Below are 27897 nucleotides of genomic sequence, written 5' to 3'. Positions count from 1 at the left end.
TAACTACTTGGCAAGCGTGGACGGTGTCACGTGACAACCGCCGGCCAATCACATGGCGACTTACTCACAACACAGGCGCGAAACGAAAGTGATGTGACGCTGCCGCGGTGTTAACGGGATGAGAAATGGACCTGTCGCAGAAGAAAAAACGAATTAGCCACGAATTAACCAACTCACAGCCCTCCAGCCGCGAAGCTGCACCGTCCAGCAGCACAAATGGCCAAGCAGGAGGTTTCGTGGAGGGCTCTATCCTTCGCATCACCATGCGTAACTTCCTGTGAGAAATTCACTCTTTATATACTTCAAAATGTCTCTATTTCACTTTCATAACAGGTTTTTGCACTTTCATGTCGAGTGTTTTCGAATTAAATCTTGATGAGTTGTGTTTGTAATTCTGGTCATCTGTGTTTAAAGCACATACGATCACTCAGAAGTTTTCCCCGGACCCAAACTGAACATGATCGTGGGAGCCAACGGCACGGGGAAGTCCAGTATAGTGTGCGCCATCTGCCTGGGCCTAGCTGGAAAAACAGCCGTCCTGGGCCGAGGAGACAAGGCGAGTCACTCTGACCACTGAGAGCTCCTGTTAGCTTACACACTTTTATTATATTGTAGATTTCTGTTCATTTCACACCAGCTAGCTGCTGTCCAGACACTTCTTGACACTGTACCAAAGTGCAAAAACACACAGATGATTATATCTGTGTAGTTTAGTACACATAGTACTCAAAAATCTGCAGATGCTTTGTGCTGAGATTATTTGGTTGCCTGTAGTTAGCATGCAAGCAAAGTGCACAAGCTGGTAAATCTGGTAACTTTCACATGATACAAGCAGAGATGCTGGAAAATAATTTATTTATATAGAGAAAAACCCACAGGAATTGTCTTGACGCATACAGAGAGGTTTATCCGCCCATCCAAGTAGTTAAAGACACAGAATGATTTAGAGTTAAAATATAACTTTACAAAAAAATACATTAAAATTGTAGCTAAATAAAAAAGGAAGATGAATTCAAAATATTAACACAAGTCATCCGATCAGTCATACTAAAACAACATTTAGTGACATTTATTGTCAATAAGAAATAAACCAGATATTTTTCTGTTTCTAGGTTGGTCTGTATGTGAAGCGAGGGTGCAGTAAGGGTTCAGTTGAAATTGAGCTGTAAGTGTATATTTATACGTATTATTATTTATGTCCATTACTTTCCAAAAGTCCTTGTAGAGACCTAGTTACTCAGTTCATCTCTGCTTTTCTTTGTCTCCAGATACAGAGCGAGAGGCAACTTGATAATCACCAGAGAGATCCAGGTTGAGAACAACCAGTCGACATGGATGCTCAATAAGAAACACTCCAGTCAGAAGGCTGTGGAGGAGGCCGTGAAAGAGCTGCACATTCAGGTCGGGAACCTGTGTCAGTTCCTACCACAGGTGAGCGCTGTTATGAAAATCTCCAGTTTATTACTGCACAATATACTGCAGATTGTCAGACAAATCTGTGAAGTTTTGAAGAACTGCACAAGAGCTTTTTTTATTAATAGTTTGTCTTTTATTTGATGTTGCAGGAGAAGGTTGGTGAGTTTGCTAAGATGAGTAAGATCGAGCTTCTCGAAGCCACTGAGAAATCTGTCGGCCCGCCAGAAATGTACGAGTTTCACTGCGAACTCAAGACGTTTCGCAGCAAAGAGAGAGAACTGGAGGTGAATGATTTCTTGTTTTGAAATGCATCTTAAGGCTGTGATAGGGCTTTGATTTTACTTGATTTTACTTGATAGAATGTGTGCAAGGAGAAAGCCAACTTCCTAGAGAAGGCCAGACAGAGGAATGAGAGGAACAAACTGGATGTGGAGCGTTACTACATGAAGAAGAGACACTTGGACAGGATCCAGATGCTAGAGAAGAAGAAACCCTGGGTGGTGAGTGCTGATCTTACTAGATTAAACTTTCCCAAAACCAATTTGTTGCAAGCTTCCACCATTGATAGATCACACAAACAGCCGAATATTACTCACATTGTTGTCATAACTCCCTATTGCAAAACACTTTACGTTGAAAAATAAATGTTTATAGTAGTTATATTTCCATCCAAAGTTGCGAATTGAACTTAATTGAAAAATTGGAATATCAAGGTCAAATCAACTTAATTAAATTATCTTTTAATTATTAATTAAAAGATAAATTAAATTAATGATTTTATGCTGGAAAAAAACCCCGGAACATCATGTTATCTTGTGTTTGGAAGCCTAATGCTTGTAAATACATTCGTACTTCATGCGCATATAAGTCTTCTCTGATAAAAAAAAAAAGATTACATTCAATTGAGTGCATACATTTTTTTATGTCCATTTTAAGATTTTATGTGCATATAGGACGGATTTCAAGACTTTATTCTCTGTTTCCTATTTTAGGAGTATGAAACGGCACGTAAAGAGCTTGAGGGCGTGAAGAAGGAGAGAGAGGAAATGAAAAAGAAGCTGAAATCGCTTCAAGAAGCTCAGGAGCCACTGATCAGGAAGATCCGCTCTGTGGAGAGTCAGCTGCAGCCCATTGAGCAGCAGATGAAGGAGCTGGTCAGCACAAACCTGATCTTGCCAAGAATATCTTTTATATTTCCTTTGTTATATAAAAATAATGCCACTGTTCCCCCCAAATTTCTCAGACTGCCGGTATCAGAGACGCATCACAGAAATGTAAGCAGAAACATGATCAGCTTGAATATAGGAATAAAGAGGTTTGTTCTGAAAGACTACCTATAAAACATAAGAACCTGTTTAAGACAGTTTTGAAACACTAGCTGATTCGTCTGCTTCTGTCAAACGCTAGATTGATGACACCAGACAGGACCTGAGTCTGAAGCAGACGGAGGAGGCGGACCGACAGAAGCGGATCGGACACACGCAGCTCATGATCAAAGACCTGCAGAAGGAGCTTCAGAACATGGGCAGCATGGAGGACGTCACGCCTCAGATTGAGGCTGTTAACACAGAGCTGAGGAATATCCAGGAAGAAAAAGCCAAACTGGAGGGCGAGATGCTGGACCTGCGCAGAGATAAAGACGAAGCATTTGGAGAATTAAACCGTAATGTTTAAGATGACTTTAGTTGCAGAAAAACATACAAAAGTTGTATAAGAAGCAATTTTTGCCTGTTGTGAAGAAATCATCGTTTTAGATAATTTTATTGATATATTCATTGTATTGATAATTCACCAAGCTACAAGGTCATTGCACACTGAGTCCGAAATTTTCGCATGTTAAAAAATAAATACGACCGCACGTTGTCAATCATGTTTACACACTGATTTTCTGCGTTTTCGCATCCATAACAGGTATTTTGATGGGAAAGTATGACAAATATGAAAAAAGCTTAAAAAATGCATATGAAAATTTCGGACTCGGTGTGCAATGACCTCAAGTCTTGCACTCACGTTTAGTTTGTTGGATGTTCTTCTGAAGGTTTGCAGAATCGTCTGAGGAGTCTGCTGGACATGATGAAGGTGAAAGAGGATAAACTGCGCAGCCGTTTTCGTGACACCTACACTGCCCTCAAGTGGCTGAGGGATAACCATGATCGTTTTGAAGGCAACGTCTATGAGCCCATGATGCTGGTGGTGAGAGCACAGCTGCTAATTCAGTTGCTGTTTCTCGGAGATGGGTTTTTAAGTAGATTGGATTGATTTTCTCTCTCTCTCTTTTGCTAGATAAATGTCCGTGATGCTCGGCATGCAAAATACATTGAGAGTCACATTCCTCTCAATGATTTGAGAGCCTTTGTCTTTCAGAGACAGGAGGACATGGAGAAGTTCATGACAGAGGTGAGAAGCTCAGAAGCTGACACAATTTAAAAAAATCATTTAAAGGGGAGCTATTATGCAAAAATCACGTTTATGTGGCATTTGAAACCCAGTTGTGTGGCCGCAGTGTGTGAAAACAACCAGCCTATAATGGTAAAAATCTACCCACACTTTTTATTTTTTTTATAAATCATAAACAGTCTCTCTGAACACGAGATTCCAGATTTCTGGAAAAAGTCCCACCCATTTGTGACAATCTATTAGCCCTATTTGTGCCCTATTAGCTTAGGGTGCTTTCACATCTGTAGTTCGGTTCATTTGGTCCGGACAAAAGGCACAATATTATACAATGTAGCTATTTTTAGCCGTTTTGGTTCCTTTTCACACCACACTGTTTGCTCTGGACCGAACCAGCTGAAACGAACCAAAATGCAGTCACGTGACAACATCCGCTTCACTTGTTGGCTAGATGTGTCTTTGAACGCATTCCCTAAACTGCTTTTCGATTGGTCAGAAAGAGCGTGCGGGAAAATTCTCACCTGCCCAAACGAACCGCACCAAGAGGGAAAACGAACTCTAGTGCGATTCAGCCGAACTAAATGAGGCAGGTGTGAAAGCACCCTTAGAAACAGCCCTGAGTGAGAAGCAGCAGTCCGCCATTACTGTTTTCCTGCTGTAGCTGCTTGTCAGCGCCAAAGAGGCATCAGAAGTGTTGTGTTTTGAGATGCACCAAAGAACATAGGAGTCTCCATAGACTCCCTCCATCTGAGCCACTGAGGACACTGGTTTAATTTCATTTTCGTACAGTATGTACCAGAAAAAACAGTAAAGTCCTATGTTTGTACCAATCATTTTACGTGACTGCCTCACAAATGAGTCATTTCAGAGCTGGAGTTTTCACAAAGGTTCATTCTGAAAGAGGGATCAATACCAACGCTTCGTGTGTGAATGTCAACTCCAGACAAAGTATCACACGTTTTTTTTCCAAATTGCCTTTCTTAAAAAGCTTATTGGCACTCTGTAAGGCTAATGTTGCTAAAGCTATGCCTGTTTTCACTGATGCTGCCATCATGTTCTACCAGAATCATCGTAAATGGGAATCTGGTAGTTAAAAACTGCATATGAAAGCAATGTGAGATTGTCCGGTTTAATTTGTTCAGCTTATAATCACAAGTGAGACTTATAAATTTGTGAAAAAATAAACGTGCATGTATTATGTACAGTACTATCAGATGACTGACTTTTAAACCGATTCCGGTTCAAAGGAGAGTTTCTGGCATTTTCAGTGCGTGAGATTGTCCTGTTTTGTTGTTGCCGGCTCTTGAAGCTCCGCCCTCTTTCCATTTAAAGGGACAAACACAAAAACGCTGTGTTTTGGCTCATACTCTAAAAGTGTCAGTTTTAACAAGCTATAAAAAATTATCTGGGGGGTATTTTAAGCTAAAACATAAAGTGCCCCTATTATAAATAAACATTAGCATATTGCCTGCCCTCTTGTTGTACACGCAGACCTGGGAAAACTTTATTTTCTTGTTGGTCTGAATGAAAATGCAAATTAATTCTTTGCCACTAGGTGCAGCTTTTGGAGCAGTAAAAATAGCTGCTTCCCCGATAACGGCTATACACAAAGCAGCACTGTGCTCACAAATGCTGCTTTATCAGGCATTACAGGCATTATGAAATGGAAATGAAATCAACCAGTCAGACCAATCACCGCAGATTAGCGTGAGGGGTTTGGAAAATGAATCTTTGAGCGAATCGTTTAGGAGTCGTTGAGCAAATAAGGTAAATATAAATGCAAATTATAAGAAAATATTAAAAGAAAGTGTTTTTTGACATTGCATGCATGTTAACCTGTTATTGGGGACTTTCAAAACCAAAATATGAACCTTTCATAACTCATAATAGGGACACTTTAACATACACACTCTGGGGACATCGCAGACTTATTTTACATCTTGTAAAAAGGGGCATAATGGGTCACCTTTTGGTCAGTGAATGGAAAATTGGTCAGTGAACGGAAAATGCTAATTGTTCAGCTAAGGAGGTTATAAAATATGAACAATTTAACAATTTTCTATTAATTTTATATAAGGTTGGTAAAATAATTTTTCCCAAAAAATTGTCCTCGGTCTAAATTTTTTATGTGGTTTATATTTAATTTGTGTTATTTTCTAATAATAAACAAAGTAATTAGGGATGCACGATATTATCGGACTGATATCGGAATCGGCTGATAATGGCTTTAAATGTAAATATCGGCATTGGCCTGATATGAAAAGTTATGCCGATATGTCTTGCCAATACGAGAAATGGGTTAACACACATGTGCCCAGGGTGTGCTATTGATTAGATCACATCAGCAGTGTGGCTCATTCTTGAAGCAAAGTTTTGTCTGAATGACGATTAGATCGACTGTTTTGGATCGCTGCATTTAATCTGTGAAAGCATTGGATAAACAGTAAAAGCACATCAGTGACAGCCTCCCCCGGGTCCTAACGCCTGTTCGGTAAGGAGTTTTAATCTGTAGGGGGCGCTGTTGGGCTACTTCTAATTAAATTAAAAGTAAAATAGCCTACACAAATAACATTTAGACTGTTTCAGATTAAATAAAGCAGTGATTGATGTCATAAAATGAGTATGGTTTGATTTAATGATCAGAAGCTAAAAAAACAAAAACAAATCATGAGCTCTAAAAGATTTTCAGAGTTTTTACAACTCTTTTGTTTTAGACCATCTATAAATGTTAATCTTAAAATGTTAGGGTTAACATTGCATCTTTCTGGGGGAAAAATGCAGTGATTGAGAGAGTTTATTTATATTTATTTTCAAAGCTTCTATGTACTGTTAAAAAACCTTCATAACTTTTTATTTAATTCTAAGTTATTGTTAAAAACTAACCAAAAATGAATAATATTTTTCTTATAATTTCTGCACAGGAGAGACTTGGTGTTGTTTTCAAACAAAAGGAAATATATCGGTATCGGCCAAAATGAGATGAAAGATATCGGCATATCGGATATCGGCAAAATCGAATATCGTGTATCCCTAAAAGTAATATAATGAGTTAAAGTAATTGAATAATAAACATTTATAATAGAGGGTAAGTAAAGTAAAATGTGAAATGTTTTCTCAGGTGCGAGACACGCAGAGGCTGCGAGTTAACACCGTCATCGCTCCAGCGGAGTCCTGCTCTAAACGACCACCATCACGACCACTCGAGACTCTAAAGTAACACCCACTACTTGACCGCTACCAAGACATCTTACTCAGTACATTTATTAAATTGTTTTTGTTTCTTTTTGTCAGGCCTTATGGCTTCTTCTCGTATTTGCGTGAGCTGTTCGATGCTCCTGAGGAGGTCATGAGTTACTTATGCTATCAGTACAAAGTCAATGATGTGCCTGTAGGAACAGAGAAGACCAAGAGCATGATCGAGATGGTAGGTCCTCCATCATTCAGCTGGGAAGTTGCCCAAAATATTAATAGACATCAAGTTGTAGATTTTGAATCTAGGGAATCGATTAATCCAGCCATAAAAATGTAATTTACCGTATATATTATTTTTAAGTAAAGCTGGACAATTAATCAAATTGTCATATGGGCTAAAGAGTCACAAAAAGACTGCTGTTTGGATATAAAGTCTGCAAGTTCTGAATGACTGTCTTCAGCAGTTGAGGTCATGTGCTTCACATGAACTTTATCTCCAAAGCAGCCACTTCCACACCACCATTTTTGATAATAAATTTGTATTAAATCACAGAATTTCTTAAAAAAAAAAAACAACAAACATTTTGTAGGGCCCTGTTATTGTTAACATTTAAATTTTATGATTTCAATTGATTGGATACATTTCATTATTAAAATTTAATTATTCCATTAAAATGGAAAACATAGAAGATAGAAAAAATAATGCTGAATTTGGTCAAAATAAATAAAGCTGATTTCATAGGGCCTTACAATCTTGTAACATGTTTTTCTGTGGCAGGTGATCAAAGAGCTTCAGATGAGGATGATCTACACAGCGGAGGAGAAGTACACTGTGAAGAAGTCCAACTACTCTAGTAACGTGGTCTCCAGTAACTCAGCCCTGCGACCCTCGCAGTTCCTCACTACGACCATCGATGTAGACGAGAGACGCCAACTGGAGGAGCAGCTGAGGGTGAGAGATGCACATCTAACTCACTGTCACCACTGCTTTGACCTCTTAAGCTCTTTGGCATATTTTAGATTTTTTTTTACTGATTTTGGCGTACCTGAATTTAAAATAGTGCCCTACTCGCATACATTGGAGCAAATTGATAAAAATGGTCTAATTTCACAGTAAATACCCTAAATTTTAACACACGAGTAGAATAATATTTTGTTATTGTAATATTTCATAATTTTGATATACTCAAATAAAAAATTACATTTTGATTTATAATTTTTTTTTTTGAATGTCTGTTATTTAAGATCTATTTGGTCCATCTCCCTGCAGATAGTTTCTTTTGATTTCACTATGTGCCAGCTAATGGGAAAAAAATAATTTTCTTTGTATCATTTAAAAAAAAAAAGTTATTGACATTTATTTGAAGGGAGGCAATATGTCCTCTAGGGGTCTCCATTCTGCGAGTTCAAGCATACCTATAAATTTACCTTAAATTTTAACACATGCAGTGTTTCCGCTACATTCATTCTGCCGTGGTGGCCCGCCACACCAAAAATCATCCCCGCCACGGCTGCAGCTTTTCAGTGACGTCACTCGATTCATTTACAGTCTGGTAATTTATAGTGGAGGAGACGTTAGTCACACACTAATTATTAAAAGGTGAGTATAATATAGCACAAACTTAAGTGTAATCATAGTAGTGGTGTACGTTATGTGTAACGATTCGATTCAACCTCCAACATTACACAGTAGTTGTGAAACTGATCGCAGAAAGAAATAGCATGTGTATCATTATATTGGATCCGTGCATTCGGTCTTAAAGGGACAGCTGCCTATAAACACATGCTGTTATATATGACAGAAGAAAAGGGGCATGGTCCACGGGAAAATCATTGTGTCATTGTGACAAACACTGACATGGGTGGAATAATTCATTATTATTGTATTTGTTCACAATCCATAGTTTCCCAACTCTGCATTGAGCTTGCTGCTAGCGCTAGGGGGGCAGTGCACATTTCGATAACCTATTGGCCTAGGAGTTTGATCGATGTCTCTTTGGACAGATCTGATTGGGAGCTTTTCAGACATATGACACATTTCGTGATGACGTAATCACCTGTCAATACAAACGTGTTAAGTCAAAACTAGTAGAAACCGTGCCATTCAACTCCATCGCACGCATTGATTGGTGCATCTGAGACATATTAGGATGTCTTGTAGTCGTAAAAGCTCACAGAAAAGTGAGCATAGTCTCATTTTAAAGAATCTAATCTAAGAGCTGATATAATGTTTGTGTCCACTTTTAGCACACGGAAGTAGTAATCGGAGCAGGAATGTGACGTAAATGTTTGTTTGTTTACAGAAGTCATTTCCATCGTCGTGATGCTTTGATTATTATTCTCTGTAATGTGTTAGATCAATGAAATAAACTACACAGGGAATGAGAGCTTTCATTTGTTATATGACTCATCTATGTTTGGTAAGTTTGAGCTATATGAATATTATTACGTCGATCTTACGTGGGGGGCTTTCATATGTACCTTTTGGAAAAAGACTTTTTGAAAACCAAATCTTTTTTTTTTTTCTTAAATTATTTTCATATTGCATGTTTTTCCTATTTAAATTTTTTTGAAAGTATGGAAAATACTGGTAAAATGTAACGACAATGACATTTAAAACTACACACTTTTTTGATATACCATAAAAATAACAGGTAGCTCATCTGAATTATATAACATTTAGGCTATCCATCTCATAGTAGCCTACCAAAATTTGATTAACAGTAGAAGTGAAATCTTATTGCAGTCTTCAAATCTGGGTATGGTCTTATGTTTTAAAATCACTGACAGAGGAAGTTTGGTCCCATCAGGCTAACGACAGTCACGACTCATGCTGCTGTAAGCTTTCCTTTTTCTTTAGTTTTCACTCGTGATCTTTACAACACACATTACATGTTTCATGGCACACTTGTTTTATGCGTGTTTGGTGCCACCTATTGTTGTGGGTGTATTATTGACATGTCAAAGTTTAGACTCTGAATATAAGATTGTAAGACGTCTTGTAAGAATATAAGAATATATAGAAAAAAAACATTGTCTTCGGGTCAATACGGTATGTCTATATTTGTGCTCCAACACGTATAATATTTTCAAAAAACACGCGATGATGCAATTCCTATAGTGGTATCGGTATCACGACCTTAAGGGGTTAATATTTAAATGTTGAAGCATATTGGTATATACTTATTTGATTTAGTAGATCTAATGTTGGTGTTTAAACCATTCATTAGGAAAGAAATCACCCTTCAAACATTTTTAAAGGAGACCTAATATGCCCCTTTTTACAGGATGTAATATAAGTATTAGGGGTCCCCAGAATGTATCTGTGAAGTTTCAGAGCAAAGTACCTCACAGATCATTTATTATATCATTTTGAAAATGCTTATTTTGAGTGGAAGTAGAAACACGCTGTTTCTGTCTCTTTAAATGCAAATGATCTGCTGCTGCCCACCCCCTTTTCCAGACTAGAACTGTGCCTTATAGCCCAAAAAACATCTGTTTGGTTTTGATTATCATGTTTGTTGTGCTGAAATCATGCGTTTTAATCCATATTAGTTCTTCTGATATACGGTTTTCTGAGCGCACACATCCAAAGCGAACGCACAAAGCCTCTGTCACACGGCATGTAGTAAACTATGTCCTCTTTCATGTCTTATTCCTCTTAAACTGTCAAATACACACAAGTTTGTTAAAAACACGAGTTACAAAAACAGTCAGTTATGTCTGTGAAGGTAAACAGCTGGGAAAGAAATGGCATATTTATATTCGATCTGTGTGGCAGCAGCACAATAATACAGTAAATAAATCAATAAATCCACTGCTCTTGTCTCCTCTGAGGCTGGGACTGAATAGTTTTCTGTGCTCATCAGTGCAGCCAAAGACAGAACTGTGTTCGCATGCTTTGCTCGAACTTTTGCCATGGCATTCGAACTGGTATACCTTTGTTGCTTACGGGGTGGAAACATGCAGATTAAGGGGCGGTAATATTATAATAAGATCCCCTTTCTACATCAGGGGGGCAGTGAAATCTGAACGGATCTTTTTCACAAGCTTGCAGAGAAAGGCTTATCAAAAAAAAAAATCACTGGGTTGTTCTTTTTCATGCTTTCTGGGTTGGTAGATGGACCGGGGACTCAATTATATCACTTAAACACAGAAAAAGTCAGATTTGTATGATATTTCACCTTTAAGCTATGTCACAGCTCTCCACTTTTTGTAGTTTGGCTATAAAATAAATAGAAAATTGGAAAATGAGATCAACTGAATAAGTATAATGACCTCAGATTTGACATCTCGCTCGCAGGCAGCAGAGAGGCAGGTGCAGAGCATTGATCAGCGTATGGCAGCCATTCGTGAGCAACAAGCTAAACTGGACCGCCGTGATAATGAGCTGCGTGCTAACAAGAAGAAACTGTCTGAACTGAAAGGCAAGAAGAGACAACTGGAGCAGAAAATCAGCACAAAACAGGACAGGTACCTTCCCCCGAAAACCAGCTGTGTGCAGTTTTGTTGTGACCCCTCTCTTTTATATCTTTTTCTCTCTGTGCAGTTTACGGCAGATGGAGCAGAATGAGATCAACTTGCAGGCAATTGAAGAGGAAACAAATGCCAAGATCGCTGCTGTAAACAACAAGAAAGTGGCCATAATGGAGGAGTATTTGGGTCACATGAAGGTGTGTTTGTGTTCTCCTAAGCTTGATTTCTACCCTCAGCTGTTCTGTATCTTATGGTTTCATGTGTGTGTTTGTAGATGAAGGCCAGACTGAGTATGGAGAAGGTGTACTTGGCTCTTCAGAGCGCTGGTCTCTCTGCTGAGAAAACCAAACTGGAGACGGACTTCAGGGACAGTTCAGCTGAATTCAAGCGAGCCGAGGTGAGACCATCTGTCACATGTGAAATGTCAATCGCAATGCATTTTACTTCCGTAATCGAACAAATTTTTGAGTCAAATGGGATCAGTCAACAAATAAATGTAAAGGTATTTCTATAAACCCAGTTCAGTTGTTGTTCACTGCACAATGAATCTCTTATTGACATCATGTCAGCACTTTGTTATAATGAGATGATTTGTGCGGGATCATGTGAAAATTCAGCTTTGATCACGGAAATAAAGTACATTTTAAAACACATTCAAGTAGAAAACGTCTATTTTAAACTGTAATATTTTACAATATTATTATTCTTTTTTTTTTTTTTTTTTTATCAAATAACAGCCATGTTGGTGAACAAAAGAGACTTAAACAATATTTAAAAATCTGAACAAATCCAAACTTTTGAATGAAGAAATAATCATCTATTTTCTCATATTATTTATTTAAATTTGTAGTAACGGTCTTATTATTCAACGTGAAAATTTCAGGATAATACAATATATTTTAATTTGGTTAACTAGAGCTCTCATATCTCCTCTTAATTAAAAATTCCTCATCCACTGATGAATCGGTCACAGTAAGAACATGTGTCTGTTTGTTTACACAGGACGCATACACCAAGCTGGACCAGGTAAAGAACACTCTGTTGGCCAGGTGTAAGACCCTGATGAGGAGGGCCAGTGAGATCTGTAACATGACTGCCAGAGAGACGGCCGTCCCAGAGGAACTACGCGTAGTGAGCTCCGTCTAACTCAGACACCCCACATCCTTCATTCAGCCTTTAATTCATTATTTTAAAACATTTTGTGCGTTGTTTACTCTCAGGCCTTCAGCCAGTTGCCTGATACACTGGATGAGATTGATGCCATGCTGAATGAGGAGAAGACCAGAGCCGAGTGCTTCACCGGACTCAGTGATGCTGTGAGACAAACGCATCAGCTTATTCACGCTTAGCCTGACCTCTGCCTTTAAAATGTTACTAATCAAACTTTACTTCACTTCTTACTGGAAGCTCACATCGAGAAGAGCTGAATGTAGGCTTCTCTAAAGCCCAAATTCTACTTCAGTATTTTACACGTACACATGTGTATGCATGCAGTCGAACGCACAGAATTTATAAAAATGTATTTGTAATTTATTTTAAACTAAAATTGCTGTTATTTCATAACCCTCTCATACAAGCGCTTGTCAATGTGGCCATCTGTTGCAGTGTTAATTTTGCCAGTCATTTTTGATTTAGTCTTATCTTGAGACGAAAATGCTTAATAGTCTTAGTCACATTTCATTGCATTTTTGTCAACTTTTAGACTACTTTTAGTCATTACTTTGTCAAACTGCAGTTACCAACATTTATTTTGGTAGCTATTTTTTAGTCTTCAAACAAAAATAGTCATTAATTCTTCTCTCTTTAGATCAAACCAATTAAGCTTATGAGAAATTTGAATCAAGGATTTAGTATCGATACCGAGGTATTACATCCTGGTATCGTACCGAAGCCAGAATTATGGTATCGAGCCATCGCTAGTGTGACCTTTGTGTACATGCGTGGTTACAAAAATCAGATGGTGTGCATACTATTCTGGGCTGCGTTTCCCAAAAGCGTCATAAGCCTAAGTTGATCGTAGAATCATTGTCACCAGTGGAGCTATGATCAACTTTAGTTTACGATGCTTTTGGGAAACGCAGCCCTGGTGACCATTTGCGTCACTCGCACTCTACGCGGACTCTTGCGTACACATAAAAACAGAAGTATACTTTGGCCTTAACTATAACAAAGATGCCAATATTAGCTCCAAAGTAAATTTTTTGTTAAGCATGATAAACAATTTCTGACCAATTTGGGATTGCAAATTACCAGAATGTCAGGTTCAAATTTGTAATAGTAGAAATTAAACCTGTTAAGGTGAACACAGTTAAAGGGATAGTTCACCCAAAGCTTATTCCAAAGCTGTATGAGTTTCTTCCTTCTGTTGAACACAAAATAATATATTTTGAAGAGTGTTGGTAACCAAACAGTTGATGTCAGCCATTGATTGCCACAGTATGTATTTTTTTTTTTTGCAATTCAATGGAAATCAATGGCTATCAGCAACTGTTTGGTTACCAACACTCTTCAAAATATATTCTTTTGTGCTCAGAATAAACAAACAAAGAGAGTAAGTGATTACAGAATTTACATTTTTGGATGAACTATCCCTTCAGGATATTCTAACTGGATTCAATTGATAAAAACTGCAGCAGTTATCGTGTTATGAAAATTTGATAAAATGTGCCTTATTCACAGACACTGATCGATACCGCATTCAGTTTATTCGTGCAAAAATTGAAAAATTCTGTGACATTCTGCGTTATACAGTAAATCCCATTTTTACGACTGGATTCCGTGGTTCCATTAGCCTTTTCTGCATTGTGAAAATCAGCTATAATTAAATTTCCATTATCATCACATTCATTGGAATTATATTGGCCATCTCTAGTTTCTAGTTCTCACAATTGACCACTGACAAACCACTACATCCAATGTGCGATTTTCAAGCAAACCTCTCCATGATGCAAATCATTGTCCAGTTTCTCCTTCTAAATGTCGTCTGGATAGTGTGACGCTGTTCGCAGCAGAGCTCAATGTACAGTCAGTTCCTGGGTAATGTGCTGTGGTTTTGACTGTCAGGTGGTGGAGGAATATAACAGACGTGAGCGGGAGATTCAAAACATGGAGAAGGAGCTGGACGACAAGACCAACGCTCTGACAACTTACAGACGAAACATCGCCGAGGTGCGTCTGACAAACCCCAGCCCCATCGCACCAACACCTTCATCGTACAAACAGAGTTAACAGACGTGTGTGTGTGCTAGGCCAAAGAGCGCTGGCTGAATCCTCTGAAGCAGCTGGTGGATCAGATCAACGAGCGCTTCAGTGATTTCTTTCGCTCCATGCAGTGTGCCGGAGAGGTGGATCTGCACTCGGAGAACGAGGTGAGGACGCGCTCTGTCTCAGCGGCTGTGAAGCTCTCATACACTCTCAGAACATCATGTCATGGCTGCCCTGTTCTCTCATACACAATAGCTGATCAGTATTAGTTCGTATGAGACGGTTGATTTGCCTCTGTCTTCGTCCAGTTGACAGTGAAGGAGATTATTTCAATTGCTGTATTGCGTATTAGGATTGTAAGAGAATTAATGCTGAATTTTGGTTCGTTATTTTCGGTGCAAAAGCCATCCTCTCATCTAAAGTATTGCAAAATAACATCTGCAAACACAGTTTGAAGCCCCGTAAGTCAGACTCGTGTTGTGTAAATGTGCTTCAGGAGGAGTATGATAAGTACGGCATCCGCATCCGAGTGAAGTTTCGCAGCAGCACGCAGCTGCACGAGCTGACGCCTCACCATCAGAGCGGAGGAGAGCGCAGCGTGTCCACCATGCTGTACCTCATGGCCCTGCAGGACCTCAACCGCTGCCCCTTCAGAGTGGTGGACGAGATCAACCAGGTGAACACATGGGACACATTCAGACACGCCTGCAGTGAAGCCACAAAATGATCCAAATCGCTTCCAGGCAAAATGTTCTTTCTTACAGATGCTTAAGTTTCCAGCTTGTAATAGAGCAAATGATGTACATGTGCACCAGACTGACATCTTTGGTCGATGAATCACATCTCGGTGTTATTGTTCACTAAAACTTAAACAAAACAAAAACATGGTTACTTGTTATTGAAAAACAAATATTAAACAACTCGAATTTTACTTTAGCTAGTATTTCTTAACTTGATGTACTAAAATAACAAACTATAACTGAAATGGATAAATTTTAAATTACTGTGCAGACACAAAAACAAATAAACATTATGCAACAAAATTACTAAATCTAAACAAATTAAAAAGAGAACAAAGTATAAAAATAAAACCTAATTCAAACTATTTATAAGCACTATACAAGTACCTCAGTGATGGTAAAATAACAGTTTTTATTGTTAACACAAAAACTAAAAAAAAAAAAAAAAAGCATAAATTGAAATACTTTTTAATTGAAATGTCTATTAAAATAAACTACAATTAGTAACAAAATAACAAAAGATAAACTAAAATCAAAATGCAACATATAATTCAAAATATGAACAAATACTTAATACTATCTAAATATTTACATATTCATTTTGCGGACGCTTTTGTCCAACGCGACTTACAATTGGGGAAGACATCAAGTGATTCATCTTTAAGAGGCAAACAGACACAGGAAGTGCTCGTAATACCAAGTTTCAGGCATTGTTCAAATAAGTACAAGCTAGAAAGGGAAGGAATAAAGAGAAGACTATTTGTTTTTTTGTTTTTTTTAAATTTAGGAATAAGTCAAATAGTGATGAAAGAGATGAGTTTTCAGTTGTCGCTTGAAACTTGTCAGGAATTCCAGATTGTTCCAGAGTTTGGGCGCTAAATAGGAAAACGATCTCACGCCCGCAGTTGATTTTGATATTCTAGGTATTATCAAATGGCCAGAGTTTTGAGATCACAGTGGACGTGAAGGACTATAATGCGATAAGAGCTCGCTCAAATACTGAGGTGCCAAACCATTCAGGGCCTTATAGGTAATTAGCAAGATCTTAAAATCTATACGATGTTTAATTAGGCTTTTTCACAAGAATCGGAAATTACGTCAGCGCAGGGTAAAATCAGTTCCGTTACAGGTCTGCGGCTATTATATCACTATGCCCTTTTCTCAAATAATGCTTTTTACCTTTACTGTTTTGTCTGTTTTCCAAGTTGTTGTTATATAATCTATAAAGAAATATCATTTGACTTGTTTGTTACTTATAGGGCCACTCAGACCGCTGACTCGTGAGATAATGTGCTTAACATAATGCTGGATGGTTTCTATTCTCCGTCTCCGGCAAAGTCCCTTTTTTAAATAGTCTTTGATCTCCGGTACATTTGAGCGTATTATCTCAACTTACTCAGTCAGTTCCCTCAAATCACCACATCATGATAAATTACTTCAAAACGACACCATTTATGACCAGATGCCAATTTTTCCAAGAAAATTAAACGCACCTCAGTCCGATTGAAGCATATTAAACTCAACACAACAACATAATCCAGATAGAATAGGAACAAAGCCATGAATCCGAGTCAGCTCTTGTTTAATATGTGTTTCCCAGGGCACATTATACAGCGTACATTTACTCCATCACATTAATGCAAAGGAGAGCAAATAGAAAATACAACATTACTTTAATAATAATAAAAATCACGTGGAGAGTCATAATGCACAGCCAGCACCAAAGAGACAAAATAACGAAGCTAACTGAATTAGAACTGCCACCATTTAGATTTAAATAAACTTGTATTTGTGACGACCCAAGCTGACCAAACAGTTAATTGTGAAATGTTTGCGCTGTGTAGAGTACAGTACTGTCAATTTGTGCTACCCTGTCAGATTTTCCTACCTCCCATTAAAACGGTAGGTAGTACAGTTCGACAACGAAAAATGCTACCTGATAAATGATGATTTATTAATGTCTACACCTACCACAACCCTAAACCTGCCACTTACAGTAATGCAGATGCATTGAATATTGTTGTTCAGCGTGAGAAAAAGGACAAAATATTGATGTGCGCAGTAAGCCCCGGTAGGAAAATCTGACGGGTAGGATAAAATGTCAGGACACTGGCAGGTCAAGCATTTTCATAGGATCTAATTTGTAAAAAAAAGACTTTGATTCTCAAATTCATTCTTGTTCAGTACGACCGCTGTTGCCACCGGAAAAAAACTTTTACCCTGCAAGCGCCAATCTGGAAGCCAGAAACACGGAAGTGTGAAAAAGGCTAATAGGGAGCCAGTGCAGTGTTGACAGAACCGGGCTAATGTGGTTATACTTCCTGGCTCTAGTAAGAACTCTAGCTGCTGCATTTTGAACCAGCTGGAGTTTGTTTATTAAACGTGCAGAGCAACCACCCAATAAAGCATTACAATAATCTAGCCTCGAGGTCACGAATGCATGAATCCACATGTTTCTGCATTTGACATTGAGAGCATAGGTTGAAATTTTATATATATTTTTAAGATGGAAAAGTGCAGTTTTACAAATGCTAGAAACATGTTTTTCGAAGGAAAGATTGCTATCAAAAAGTATGCCTAGGTTCCTAACTGACGACGAAGAATTTACAGAGCAGCCGTCAAGTATTAGACAGTGATCTAAGTTATTACATGCAAACGTTTTTGGTCCAATAATTAACACCCCTATTTTTTCAGAATTTAACAGTAAGAAATTCCTAGTCATCCAGTTTTTGATATCAACTATTCATTCCGTTGGTTTTGCAAATTGGAAAGTTTCATCAGGTCGCAAAGAAATAGAGCTGAGCTGTATATCAGCATAACAGTAAAAGCTAACACCATGTTTCCTAATGATATCTCCCAAGGGTAGCATGTAAAACGTGAAAAGTAAGGGGCCAAGTACTGAGCCTTGAGGTACTCCATACTGCACTTGTGATTGGTATGATACCTCTTCATTTACTGCCACAAATTGATGGCGGTCAGATAAGATCTCAGACTTCTGGAGGGGTCAGAGTTCATAGAAGAGGCCCACAGAACCTTCAAGATTCGAAGACTGTGGAAGAATGGGACAAAATCACATCTGAGCAATGTATGCGACTAGTTTCTCCTACAGGAGGCGTCTTGAAGCTGTTATTACCAACAAAGGCTTTTGTAGAAAGTATTAAATACATTTCAGTAGTTCAATACTTTTTCCCTGTCACTCCATTTTATTACACGTAACGTAATTTCTGAACTTATTTTTGTTTTCTTTGTATGTATTACTTGGGTTGTTACCGACATCTTATGAAAATTTCATGTCAACTGCACTTTTAGATATTTACTGGGAAAAATGGTGACATGTTCAATACTTATTTTACCCTCTGTAGTTAGTAATACTTGAGTAGTTTCTTCTTTCCTGAGGTGAAGTGTGTAGGAATGTTGTGTGTGTTTGATGTGTGTGTTGTGTTGTTGTTCAGGGCATGGATCCTGTCAATGAGAGAAGAGTGTTTGACATCGTAGTGCGGACGGCGTGTGGTGTGAACACGTCTCAGTATTTCTTCATCACACCTAAGGTTGGTTTGCTGACTGACATTGTGTGTGAGACGTGTTTGCTGATATGAGAGCGTCACTGAGTGTGTGTGTGTGTGTGTGTGTGTGTGTGTGTGTGTGTAGCTCCTACAGAACCTGAAGTACGCGGAGCAGATGACCATCCTCTGTGTGCACAACGGACCCTACATGCTGCCGCCGAACAAATGGAGCGAGAAAGCCTTCCTCAGAAGCGCCAAACGCAGACAAATCCCCTGAAGTAACTGAACTACGAGCTGTTCGCTGTAGATCGAGTTCTTGATGGATCACCAGTTCAGATGAGGTTAAGTGCCTTCATGTCAAAAATGCATAAGTTACCAGTTTTGATTAAATATTTTGTGTAATGAATTAAATGTACTGTTTTTTTTAAAACAAGTCAGTCTAATTCTCACTAAAGGAAACATCACTATTATTATTATTAGGGTCATAAATGCAGTATGAGAACTGTTTTACGCAGTAATATTAAATTTTAATACAGTAATACTTCAAATTTGTTTTAATTGAAAATATAAGCTGACATTTACAAAGCATTTTTCCATTTGGGGTTTTAAACTCAGTTATACAAATGAATGTGTGGCTACTTTAAAATATAAATATCAATGTTTTTGTTGGTATCACGCCACTTGCTTGTTTGGCTGTTAGTCTGGTAATGAGGATTTTTCAGTGAGGCTTTATGCAGGTTACATGAACTGTCTTGAGTTTGAGTGAAACATTGACTCAACTGATTTGTTCAAAAAAAGGAAACATTTGGCAACCCTGTGACACTGCTAACTCACCCATTTTGTATATTAATTTAGTCTTTTTTCATTATTTTGCAGAAATAAATCTTAGCCACAGAACGGACATCTTTATAACGCCAACAGCACAGTACACATTTTAATGATATCTCTGTACATAATTTTATTTACATGATACAATGTCGCTGTAATGTTGGGTAACACGATTATATGCGCAATACATATAATAAATAAAGATGGTTTGTACAAACTTGCATAAAATCAAATCCGAACAGATGGTTAGTTTTACTGTGTAAACTCACAAAGCTCTAAAATAAAACGGCGCTGTGCAGCCAGACCTTAAAAAGAAACGAACTGAGCCTCAGATGAAAAAGATGGTGACTAACTCACACTGACACAAAACACTCGAGCAGGCGCAAAGGGCTGATTAAATGACACTAAACAATACCATTATTTCTTACCAGCATTTAACACAATACCCATGAAATGATCAAATCACACGAGAAAAGTGAATTAGAGCAAAAAGAGGAAAAAATTAAGAAATGGTCTTCTAGTATGCAGTTAACAGTAAAATACTCGTTTCACTAATCATGCAAAACACCCACAAGCCCTCTGAACAAGCCCTTAAATCAAATTGGTGTCACAATACAACCCAATGCAAATTTTTTAAAAAATATATCTCATTCACTTAAATGTCTTAAAGGATCATGTGGGAGAATGAAGAAACCGTTTTGTGTTGTTGCCACGTCCAACCTCATCTGAACTTGACAGGGTATCATGGATGCAGTCGATCAAAATTGATCATGAAGCATTCTGGTCTGGCTGCATTAAACCATCCCAATTGGATTACATATTTTTCACAAAGTCTGTCAATGGTTTAAAAGTCATTTTGCGCACAGTCGAATGACAGGGAAACCCCCAGCATCACTCCAGCAGCTGGATAGCTGACGCTCAAGCAGAAAGGTGGCTGATAAATGTCGTAAAGGCTGACTCGAGAATGGGAGGACCGAGCGATCGACCCAGAGGAAACAGAAGCGCGTCCATTTGCTACATGAGCCAGCCATGCACTGCTGCTCTGACGGCGCTCGTAACAGTCTTCAGAGTCCGACCGGGAGACACAGCACAGAGTAAACTAATGACAATCAGCCTTTAACACAACAACTAGACTCCAGGTCACAGCATGTTTTCCACTCAGAAACAGACACGTTAGGCAAATGTCTCTGGCTTCTTTTATAAGCATTTTTTTTTCTTCCCCATGTTTCAACTTGAAGCTCATATACCAACAACAGAAAGCAAAAGAAAGATGGAAACAAAGTGATCACTCATGCATTGGCTTAGAAACAAGATTCTTTCCCATACTGTAATTAAAAAAAACTAGTCTCTCAGATCACAGGTCAAAGTGTGAGTCCTTGTATCTGATCTCTCGTAAAGTGGAGGTGTGACGGCGAGAGTCTTATATTCTCTGAATCTTATCGGCCACCACCACCGGGTTCTCTTTGCGGATCTTGGCCGCAGCCTCCGCCTTGTAGTCGTAGGGGCAGTTGTGCTTGTCCGAGTAGCGATGGAGTCCACAGAAGAGATTCCCACAGCGGCAGTCGAACCCTGACGAACCAGACATCAGCACATCAGAACGTGTACAGAGAGATTGCATCTGAGCTGGGGTGTGTGATCACGCTGGCTGTGCTCACCTGTCAGGCCAATCTTCTTGCGGCACATGAAGCATCTGTTTTTCTTGGGTTTGGGGGCGTCGGGTGTTTTGGTCTCTTCACCTGAGCTTGGAGGAGTGGCAGATGCTGTGGGCTGAGTGACAACTGGAAAAAAAAAAAAAAAAAAAAAAAAAAGGTCACGCGAATTAACAGCTGACAAACAACTTCAAGCTAAGATCACTGGAAGAGTTTCATTGACACTTCTTGAAGCTAACAGTGAATCACTTTAGTGCTATCAAATGATTAATCATCCAAAATAAGTTGGTTTACACTATGTATGTGTACGGTGTATGTATGTGTGCGTGTATAATATTATGTATACAAACTTATTTTGGATATGATTTGACAGCACTAAATCACTTTGTTATAAAATACTGCTTGAAGTTTAAAAGTTTATGCAGTGACCATACATGCTATTTTTCTGGGACATGTCCTGGCTGGGATTTCTAAACTGCCTAAAATGTCCTGGTTTTGGCTTGGTTTTCCCATTGACAGTCCTCAGACATTATACATGTGTATTTGCATTGCTCTTAACATGCTCTGTAGACGCACCCTTTCACATCAATGCCTGCAAGCTATTGGTCAAACTGCTTTTCCACTCAATCGCCTTCAGCAAACATGAAACCTATTGAAAAACAATCCAAAACCCAGACATTTCAGGTAACTTGCAAATCCTGTCCAGAACATGTCCTTGAAAAAGAGGATGCATTTCAAAATTGCATCCTATAATTTCTGCAGTATATAAAATCACTATAGTATGCAAACATTGTATACATTAATTGAATTACTTGGTGTTTCCCAAAATGTGTAGCTGATGTGCAATGTGAAGAAAAAAAAAAAAAAAAGTTTGCATCCAAGAGACCACTTCCCTGTTCCACCTAGCAATGTACCCCACAATTTTATTATTGATTTATTTATTATTTTTAACATACGACTATCAAGTGTTAAGATTTTGTAAACAAATATGAGAATTTATACATCATTTTAAGACATAACTACACAGCACATACTGAATTAGCACGTTCAGAATGACCTCAACAGTAGTAATTTATTTTTATTGCCATGAAAAACAAGGCTATTAGTTGCAATAACAAGAGCTAAAAACCAAGCAAATCAAAAAAATACAGCAGTTACAATTTATTTATTTATTTAATATAAATATGAACTCCAAATCTTTTCTGGTGAAAGTAACTATACAAGTCCCTCAATATGCAGTATTAGTATTGAGCGTACACATGCATGATAGACACACTTTATACATATGCATGTGTATGTGTGTGCGTGCGTGCGTAAATTGTTTTACGTTCACTTCCTTGCATGCAGTAAGTCAGCACTCAATTCTGAGCAGTCTTGACTCTTGAGACACTTTCTCAAGTCTGAAACAGAAATACCAACCTGGTTCAGGAAGTTCTACTTTAGGCGAGACCACCTTGTCTTCACAGGAAATGCTCATCTCTGTCATCTGTTGTGTAACGGGAAGGGCAGCCGTGGAGCCGCTGGGTGACTCAGCACTAGCAGATGAGGAGTTGTTTAGTGTAGCTTCAATGATCTGGATGGCTGAGGATTCAGAGGTAGGACTACTGGACACACTGCTGGAAGCTGCTGGAACAGAGCAAACCCCCCTCAGTTAATGAGACACTCGAGGAACACGGCCCGTGAAGATGTTCAAAGAGCGGAAACACATACCCATTGTGCTTATCGGACTGACTCCCCCGTTGTTCTGCCGTGTTAAATGCTCTTTGTAACAGACCGAGCACATGCCACTGGTCCGAGGGTTGCCGTAGAAACCGCAGCCAGTGGCACAGAGCATGGGCACGGGGCTTTGATTGGTCTCCTGGGCCATCTCTCCGAAAACGAGCGATTCCTGTTGAGAACAAAACACGAGTCTCGTCAGCATAACGTGAAGTGTGAATCAAAGACTGGCTTCATTAAGAGGATTTACAGCGATAAAGGTGCAATGTTGCCACAGACGGAGAATCAGATTAAGATTAAGACGTCTAAAAGCTTTTCTTGGCATCAGGTTGGCATGAGCCTCATCCTGGCACAGAATCGCCTGATTCAAGCCCATTTCAGCAAACTCACGCCACGGATCATGTGATCATTTTACAACCAGACTGAGCTGGATGCATGTAGGTCAACCTGTGAAACTTCCTGTGGTTTGTTTCACTGTTAACCAGTAAGAGCCGTCATAATGTATTAATATGGGGTGACCCATACTCGGAATTGGTGCTCTGCATTTAACCCATCCAAGTGCACACACAGTAGTGAACATGCACCCGGAGCAGTGGGCAACCAATGCTGCGGCGCCCGGGGAGCAGTTGGGGATTCGGTGTCTTGCTCAAGGGTCTCACCTCAGTCGTGGTATTGAGGGAGGAGAGAGTGTTGGTTATTCACTCCCCCACCTACAATCCCTGCCGGACCGGAGACTCGAACCAATGACCTTCAGGTTACAAGTCCAACTCTCTATCCATTAGGCCAAGACTGCCTAAGATCCAGATGATCCTTGTAAAAATCACTGTTTTTGCTAATGGGTGCAGAGTGTTTCGCAGCACCAAAAGTTTAGTCTACAAGCTGTAACCAAGATCATTATCTGACAAGCACACATTCATCTGAACGTCACAGAACACTGCATCAAATGTGCACTCCAATCTAAGATAATATATGCCTCTGAAGGCTCTGTCCTAATACAAAAACTCAAATGCTAGGGTAACTTTAGCATAGGGAGTAATTCTCAATTCTCGCTTATTAGCATGCCTATTATTAACATATTCACTGTTTATTAGTGGTTATGAAACATTCTGCATGACCATATTCTACATCCCACAACCTTACTATTAATAAACAGCAAATTAGGAATTTAAGGAAAAAGTCAAAGTTAATGGTTTGTTAATAGCAAGAATTGGACCTTAAAATAAAGTGCGACTAATATTAATTTAATGTTGCGCATCTTTATTTTGAACGTTTTTAATTTAAACGAATGCAAAAGACGTATCAGGGGTTGAATCACTGTCCTAGCTTAAATGTTTAACGTGTGTGCATTCTTGGGAACACATTTTCTGAATTTCCCAGTGTTTAATACTTTCCATCTCCACTATTGTTTGGTTTTTAATTCGTCCTACTGCTTTTGTAATCATTACTGATTGTTTACTTCAACAAAATGAAAATGTCCACGCTGCTCTTGTAATTCCATCCACCAACAAAGATATTAAAATTCATTGATTTGGTTCATTAATAATGTATAAAGCAAAAAATTATTTACTCCCTGGCAATATTCAAAAATTGTTCCTTAATGGAGAAGAGAGATATAATCTTAGGAGAGAGTGTAATTAAGCATCTTTATGTTCATACAACATTAAGAAGCTTTTGTATTTCTGTATGTGGAGGGAAATTGTGGAACAGACTAGTGCTCAAGCAATGATTCAAGATTTTATTGCCCAAGCGTGATCCAGTTTAAAAGGCATATAAACGTATGGTTCTCAGAATGTATCAGGAGGAAGAACGGATCTAATTAGGTGTTCATACACGTTATTTAGTCATAGTTTTTAATTTGGGTTGTTTGTATATTTACTGTAAATACATGTAGGAAAGTCAAAAGTGTATTAAGACAAGGATGAGATGACAGAGTTATGAAGTTAAGTTGATGATTGTTATTGATTGTTACCATGAAGTTGATTTGACGATTGTTATTGATTATTATCATCATCAACGTGGAGTGGAGAAGGGGTAGGATTAAATAAGATTATGCTTCTTCCTACTCCTTTTTGGACATGTATAAGTTAAATTATTTTGTATTGTGAATAAGCATTTATTCAAGCGTGAATAAATAATCAATGATTAAATAGTCTTTTGGTTTTATCACCCCCCTCTTGCTCCATGGTCACATTTATGAATAACCATCCATTTATGTTAACAGTAAATTATAGTGTAACACTTAGTGTTCAATAACGTTTTTTGTTAACTATAACTCAAAACTAATTTCACTAGCATCAACTACTCACATATCACCATTGTGATCACCTGCTAGGCAGATGAAGTGTGACTAGATTGTTTTGATGGGTAAACCCTGACTAGTGTGAGGTGTAAGTGTCTCTGTAGGTGGAACAGCTGGAACATCATGTTCAGCCAGAGAGAAACAGCATCCACATCCAAACAGCTGATGCTTTCCAGCAATAAACCTGAGACCTGTCAGGACTGACATTTCAGTGAGGAGCCGCATGCTTTCAGGCTCGAAGTAAACAAGATTGCAGCATTTCGCCTCCGTCTTTCAGCATCAGAGGTTTTCCCCTGAAAAGCCACCACATGGGCTGCGTCACGTGTGCTTCTGCCTGCTGCCCCTGCTCTCGCTCACATGGACAGCTGGATTAGTTTTCATCCGTCACAAGGGTGCAATGTGACATGTTGCTCAGAAAAGCCTCCCTCCACCAGTGTCCTCACTATAAATACCCCCGATCATCCTGACCTGCCTCCATTACATCATACACCTCTAGTAGGAGCCTGTTTGTGTAGTGCCCTCCTCCCTCAATGCATGGCCTCATATATTTTGAAAAAGCCAAAAATGGCCCCAACAGGGCTGGTTTTTCCCCCCCTCCATGCGTTTTGGCCATCAGTGTCCATTTAGCCCTGTCTGGATGACAGAAAATACACAGCAGATTTGCAAAACAAAGACTTGAGTGATAACCAAATCAAATATTTGAACAAAAGCAAACCATTAAGCTAAAAAGACACCTTAAATGGATAAAGACTTCAGAAAGCAGCTCATTACTCAATGCACCAAGCATTTAACAGCTCATATAAAGTCTAAAAACGCATGTAAACATGGTACATGTGTGATATCCACACAGTATGTGTGTTTTAGAGAGCTATATCAGTGTTTGAGGCCTCAATGAAATCCACTGAGTCATGCTAACACTAGCATCTCGGCTAACAAACAGGCAGTCGTATATAAAGCGCTCCACACAAGCGTTGATGCCCTCCAAGCCCGTGTTGGCTTCAGTCCGAGGGGTCTGTGGTGGTGAACGAGTGAGGATAGTTGTTTATCTGCTTTATATCTGGGTCAGGGTGAATATGCTTCGTGTTCTCTCCTTTGTTTAAACACTCTTCCCGTTTGAGACAAAGCACAATCCTTAATAACGAAAACACAATTATACACAACCAGAGTATCAATTCAGCACAAATCCGTCAAGATATTGAGGAAATAAGACGTTTTTAAAAGACGTTCACTTGCTGATAAAGGTAACGTTACACTAACTAGTTGGGGTTTATCTTCTCAATCGACACATGAGACTAAATAAAACCGAAAACATAATCATAGGGAGTTAATTACTCGATTTGTGATGATATATAAACAGACTATTAACTATAACGCTCAAATACATGCAGCTAACTGCAACAAACGGACTTATTTTTCTCCTGAAAGACAAACTCGGGTTAAATACGAAACAAACATCGCGTTAACAATAAAAAACACGTGTGTTTAAACATAAATCTGCCGTTTTCGTGTCATATTTCAGCTTTTAGGTTGAAAGGAACAACAGGCTAATTTGACTAGCTAATATGCTAGCATCAGCTAACAACCATATTTGGTTAAACTCCGCAAGTTCACCAAGTTCATCAGTTTAGACAAACACTTAACACATTAAAGGGCATTATATCAACGGATAACTTTAATAAAACGGATATTAGTCGTTTTACCGAAACGAGTCCTATAATCTTAGCATGAGGTTTAAAGCGAAAAAAAGTGTCTTACTTGCCTTATCCGATTAAAAAGAGAAGCTCCCACAATATAAAGACTTTATATTAAACCCTTGGCGACGGTCCGTGCTGCTAGTCCGCTGGTGTGTGTGTGTATGTGTATATATGTGTGTTTCTGGCTGCTGTTTGTTGGTTTTCTTTAATAGTGGCCGTGACGTCACGGTGATTGACACCTCCGGGGGCGGGGCTTAACTGCGCCAGTCATCACAAGTTTACTGTACAAAACAACCTTCTGCTGTGAAACAGTTTTAGAGCTGCGTTGCATTGTCTTGTTTGTCAGGTGCTGGGTTTTATTGTTCTCTGCAGTGTGTTGGAGTTGTAAATGCGAGTTTGACCCAAATGTGAAGATGTTTTTGTGATAAACGGAGGCAGAAAGGTCTAGTCACTACTTGAGACAAGCCAAATTGCACAATGTTCTAGTGATTTCCTCATCAGTTCTGAGAATGGTGATAGTACTGATAAAACAGATCTACACAGCCATACATTTGCATCCTGTACACCAGTTACTACAGCCTCCACTGTTATCATATTCCTGGGATTTTACAGTACGGCACTGGTTGCAAAATAAGGTGTTTTAGTAGGATCAGCCGCAAAATAAGGCTGCATCAAAAGGTCCAGTCTTGTTGAGATCCAAAGTGCAAGAAAACAACCACTGAGCACAGTACATTGGTCTGCCGAAGGTTATTTCTTACCTCAGCAGTGTTTGCATCAGATGTGACC

At 38.8% G+C, this 27897-nt stretch overlaps 2 protein-coding genes across 6 annotated transcripts; one reads left to right on the top strand and one right to left on the bottom strand.

Annotated features, from left to right (window-relative positions):
• The first annotated feature begins 12 nt into the window (after window positions 1–12).
• Window positions 13–19990, top strand: smc5 (structural maintenance of chromosomes 5). 2 transcript variants are annotated; one of them, XR_013783718.1, is made up of 25 exons: window positions 13–277; window positions 415–556; window positions 1113–1165; window positions 1269–1431; window positions 1566–1700; window positions 1776–1916; window positions 2409–2570; window positions 2660–2731; window positions 2824–3079; window positions 3455–3609; window positions 3700–3813; window positions 6929–7023; window positions 7102–7234; window positions 7781–7954; window positions 11306–11475; window positions 11552–11675; window positions 11753–11875; window positions 12481–12609; window positions 12699–12794; window positions 14542–14646; window positions 14727–14846; window positions 15179–15358; window positions 18875–18970; window positions 19071–19266; window positions 19802–19990. XR_013783718.1 is itself a non-coding variant. In XM_079407389.1 (24 exons), the coding sequence occupies exons 1-24, from the start codon at window positions 126–128 to the stop codon at window positions 19200–19202; spliced, it is 3222 nt and encodes a 1073-aa protein (XP_079263515.1). In that variant the 5' UTR covers window positions 13–125; the 3' UTR covers window positions 19203–19467. The 2 variants fall into 2 exon arrangements, 1 of the variants encoding a protein (XP_079263515.1); XM_079407389.1 differs by lacking the exon at window positions 19802–19990 and having other exon boundaries at window positions 19071–19467.
• On the bottom strand, window positions 19822–27360 carry zfand5b (zinc finger, AN1-type domain 5b). Of its 4 annotated transcripts, none has more exons than XM_079407428.1 (5): window positions 27177–27360; window positions 23113–23290; window positions 22822–23028; window positions 21409–21531; window positions 19822–21322 (listed from the first exon to the last, which is right to left on the bottom strand). In XM_079407428.1, exons 2-5 carry the CDS (start codon window positions 23267–23269, stop codon window positions 21174–21176), a joined length of 636 nt encoding a protein of 211 aa, XP_079263554.1. In that variant the 5' UTR covers window positions 23270–23290; window positions 27177–27360; the 3' UTR covers window positions 19822–21173. The 4 variants fall into 4 exon arrangements, with proteins under 4 accessions (XP_079263554.1, XP_079263555.1, XP_079263552.1 ...); XM_079407429.1 differs by having other exon boundaries at window positions 22822–23025; window positions 27177–27354; XM_079407426.1 differs by lacking the exon at window positions 27177–27360 and adding an exon at window positions 23369–23551.
• Between the last annotated feature and the right edge of the window lie 537 nt (window positions 27361–27897).

Source organism: Barbus barbus (genome assembly GCF_936440315.1).
Source record: "Barbus barbus genome assembly, chromosome: 45".
NCBI lineage: Eukaryota > Metazoa > Chordata > Actinopteri > Cypriniformes > Cyprinidae > Barbus > Barbus barbus.
This window is presented reverse-complemented; position numbering and strand designations above follow the sequence as displayed.

Bases quoted from the DNA above. Each gene is read 5' to 3' on its own strand.
- smc5 (XM_079407389.1), top strand. From the start codon at position 126: ATGGACCTGTCGCAGAAGAAAAAACGAATTAGCCACGAATTAACCAAC. The intron at 1,166-1,268 runs GTAAGTGTATAT...CTTTGTCTCCAG, and splicing joins GGTTCAGTTGAAATTGAGCT to ATACAGAGCGAGAGGCAACT. The intron at 1,917-2,408 runs GTGAGTGCTGAT...TTCCTATTTTAG, and splicing joins AGAAGAAGAAACCCTGGGTG to GAGTATGAAACGGCACGTAA.
- zfand5b (XM_079407426.1), bottom strand. From the start codon at position 23,494: ATGGGCTTGAATCAGGCGATTCTGTGCCAGGATGAGGCTCATGCCAAC. The intron at 23,029-23,112 runs GTATGTGTTTCC...GCTCTGTTCCAG, and splicing joins CAGTCCGATAAGCACAATGG to CAGCTTCCAGCAGTGTGTCC. The intron at 21,532-22,821 runs GTTGGTATTTCT...TTTTTTTTCCAG, and splicing joins AGTAGAACTTCCTGAACCAG to TTGTCACTCAGCCCACAGCA.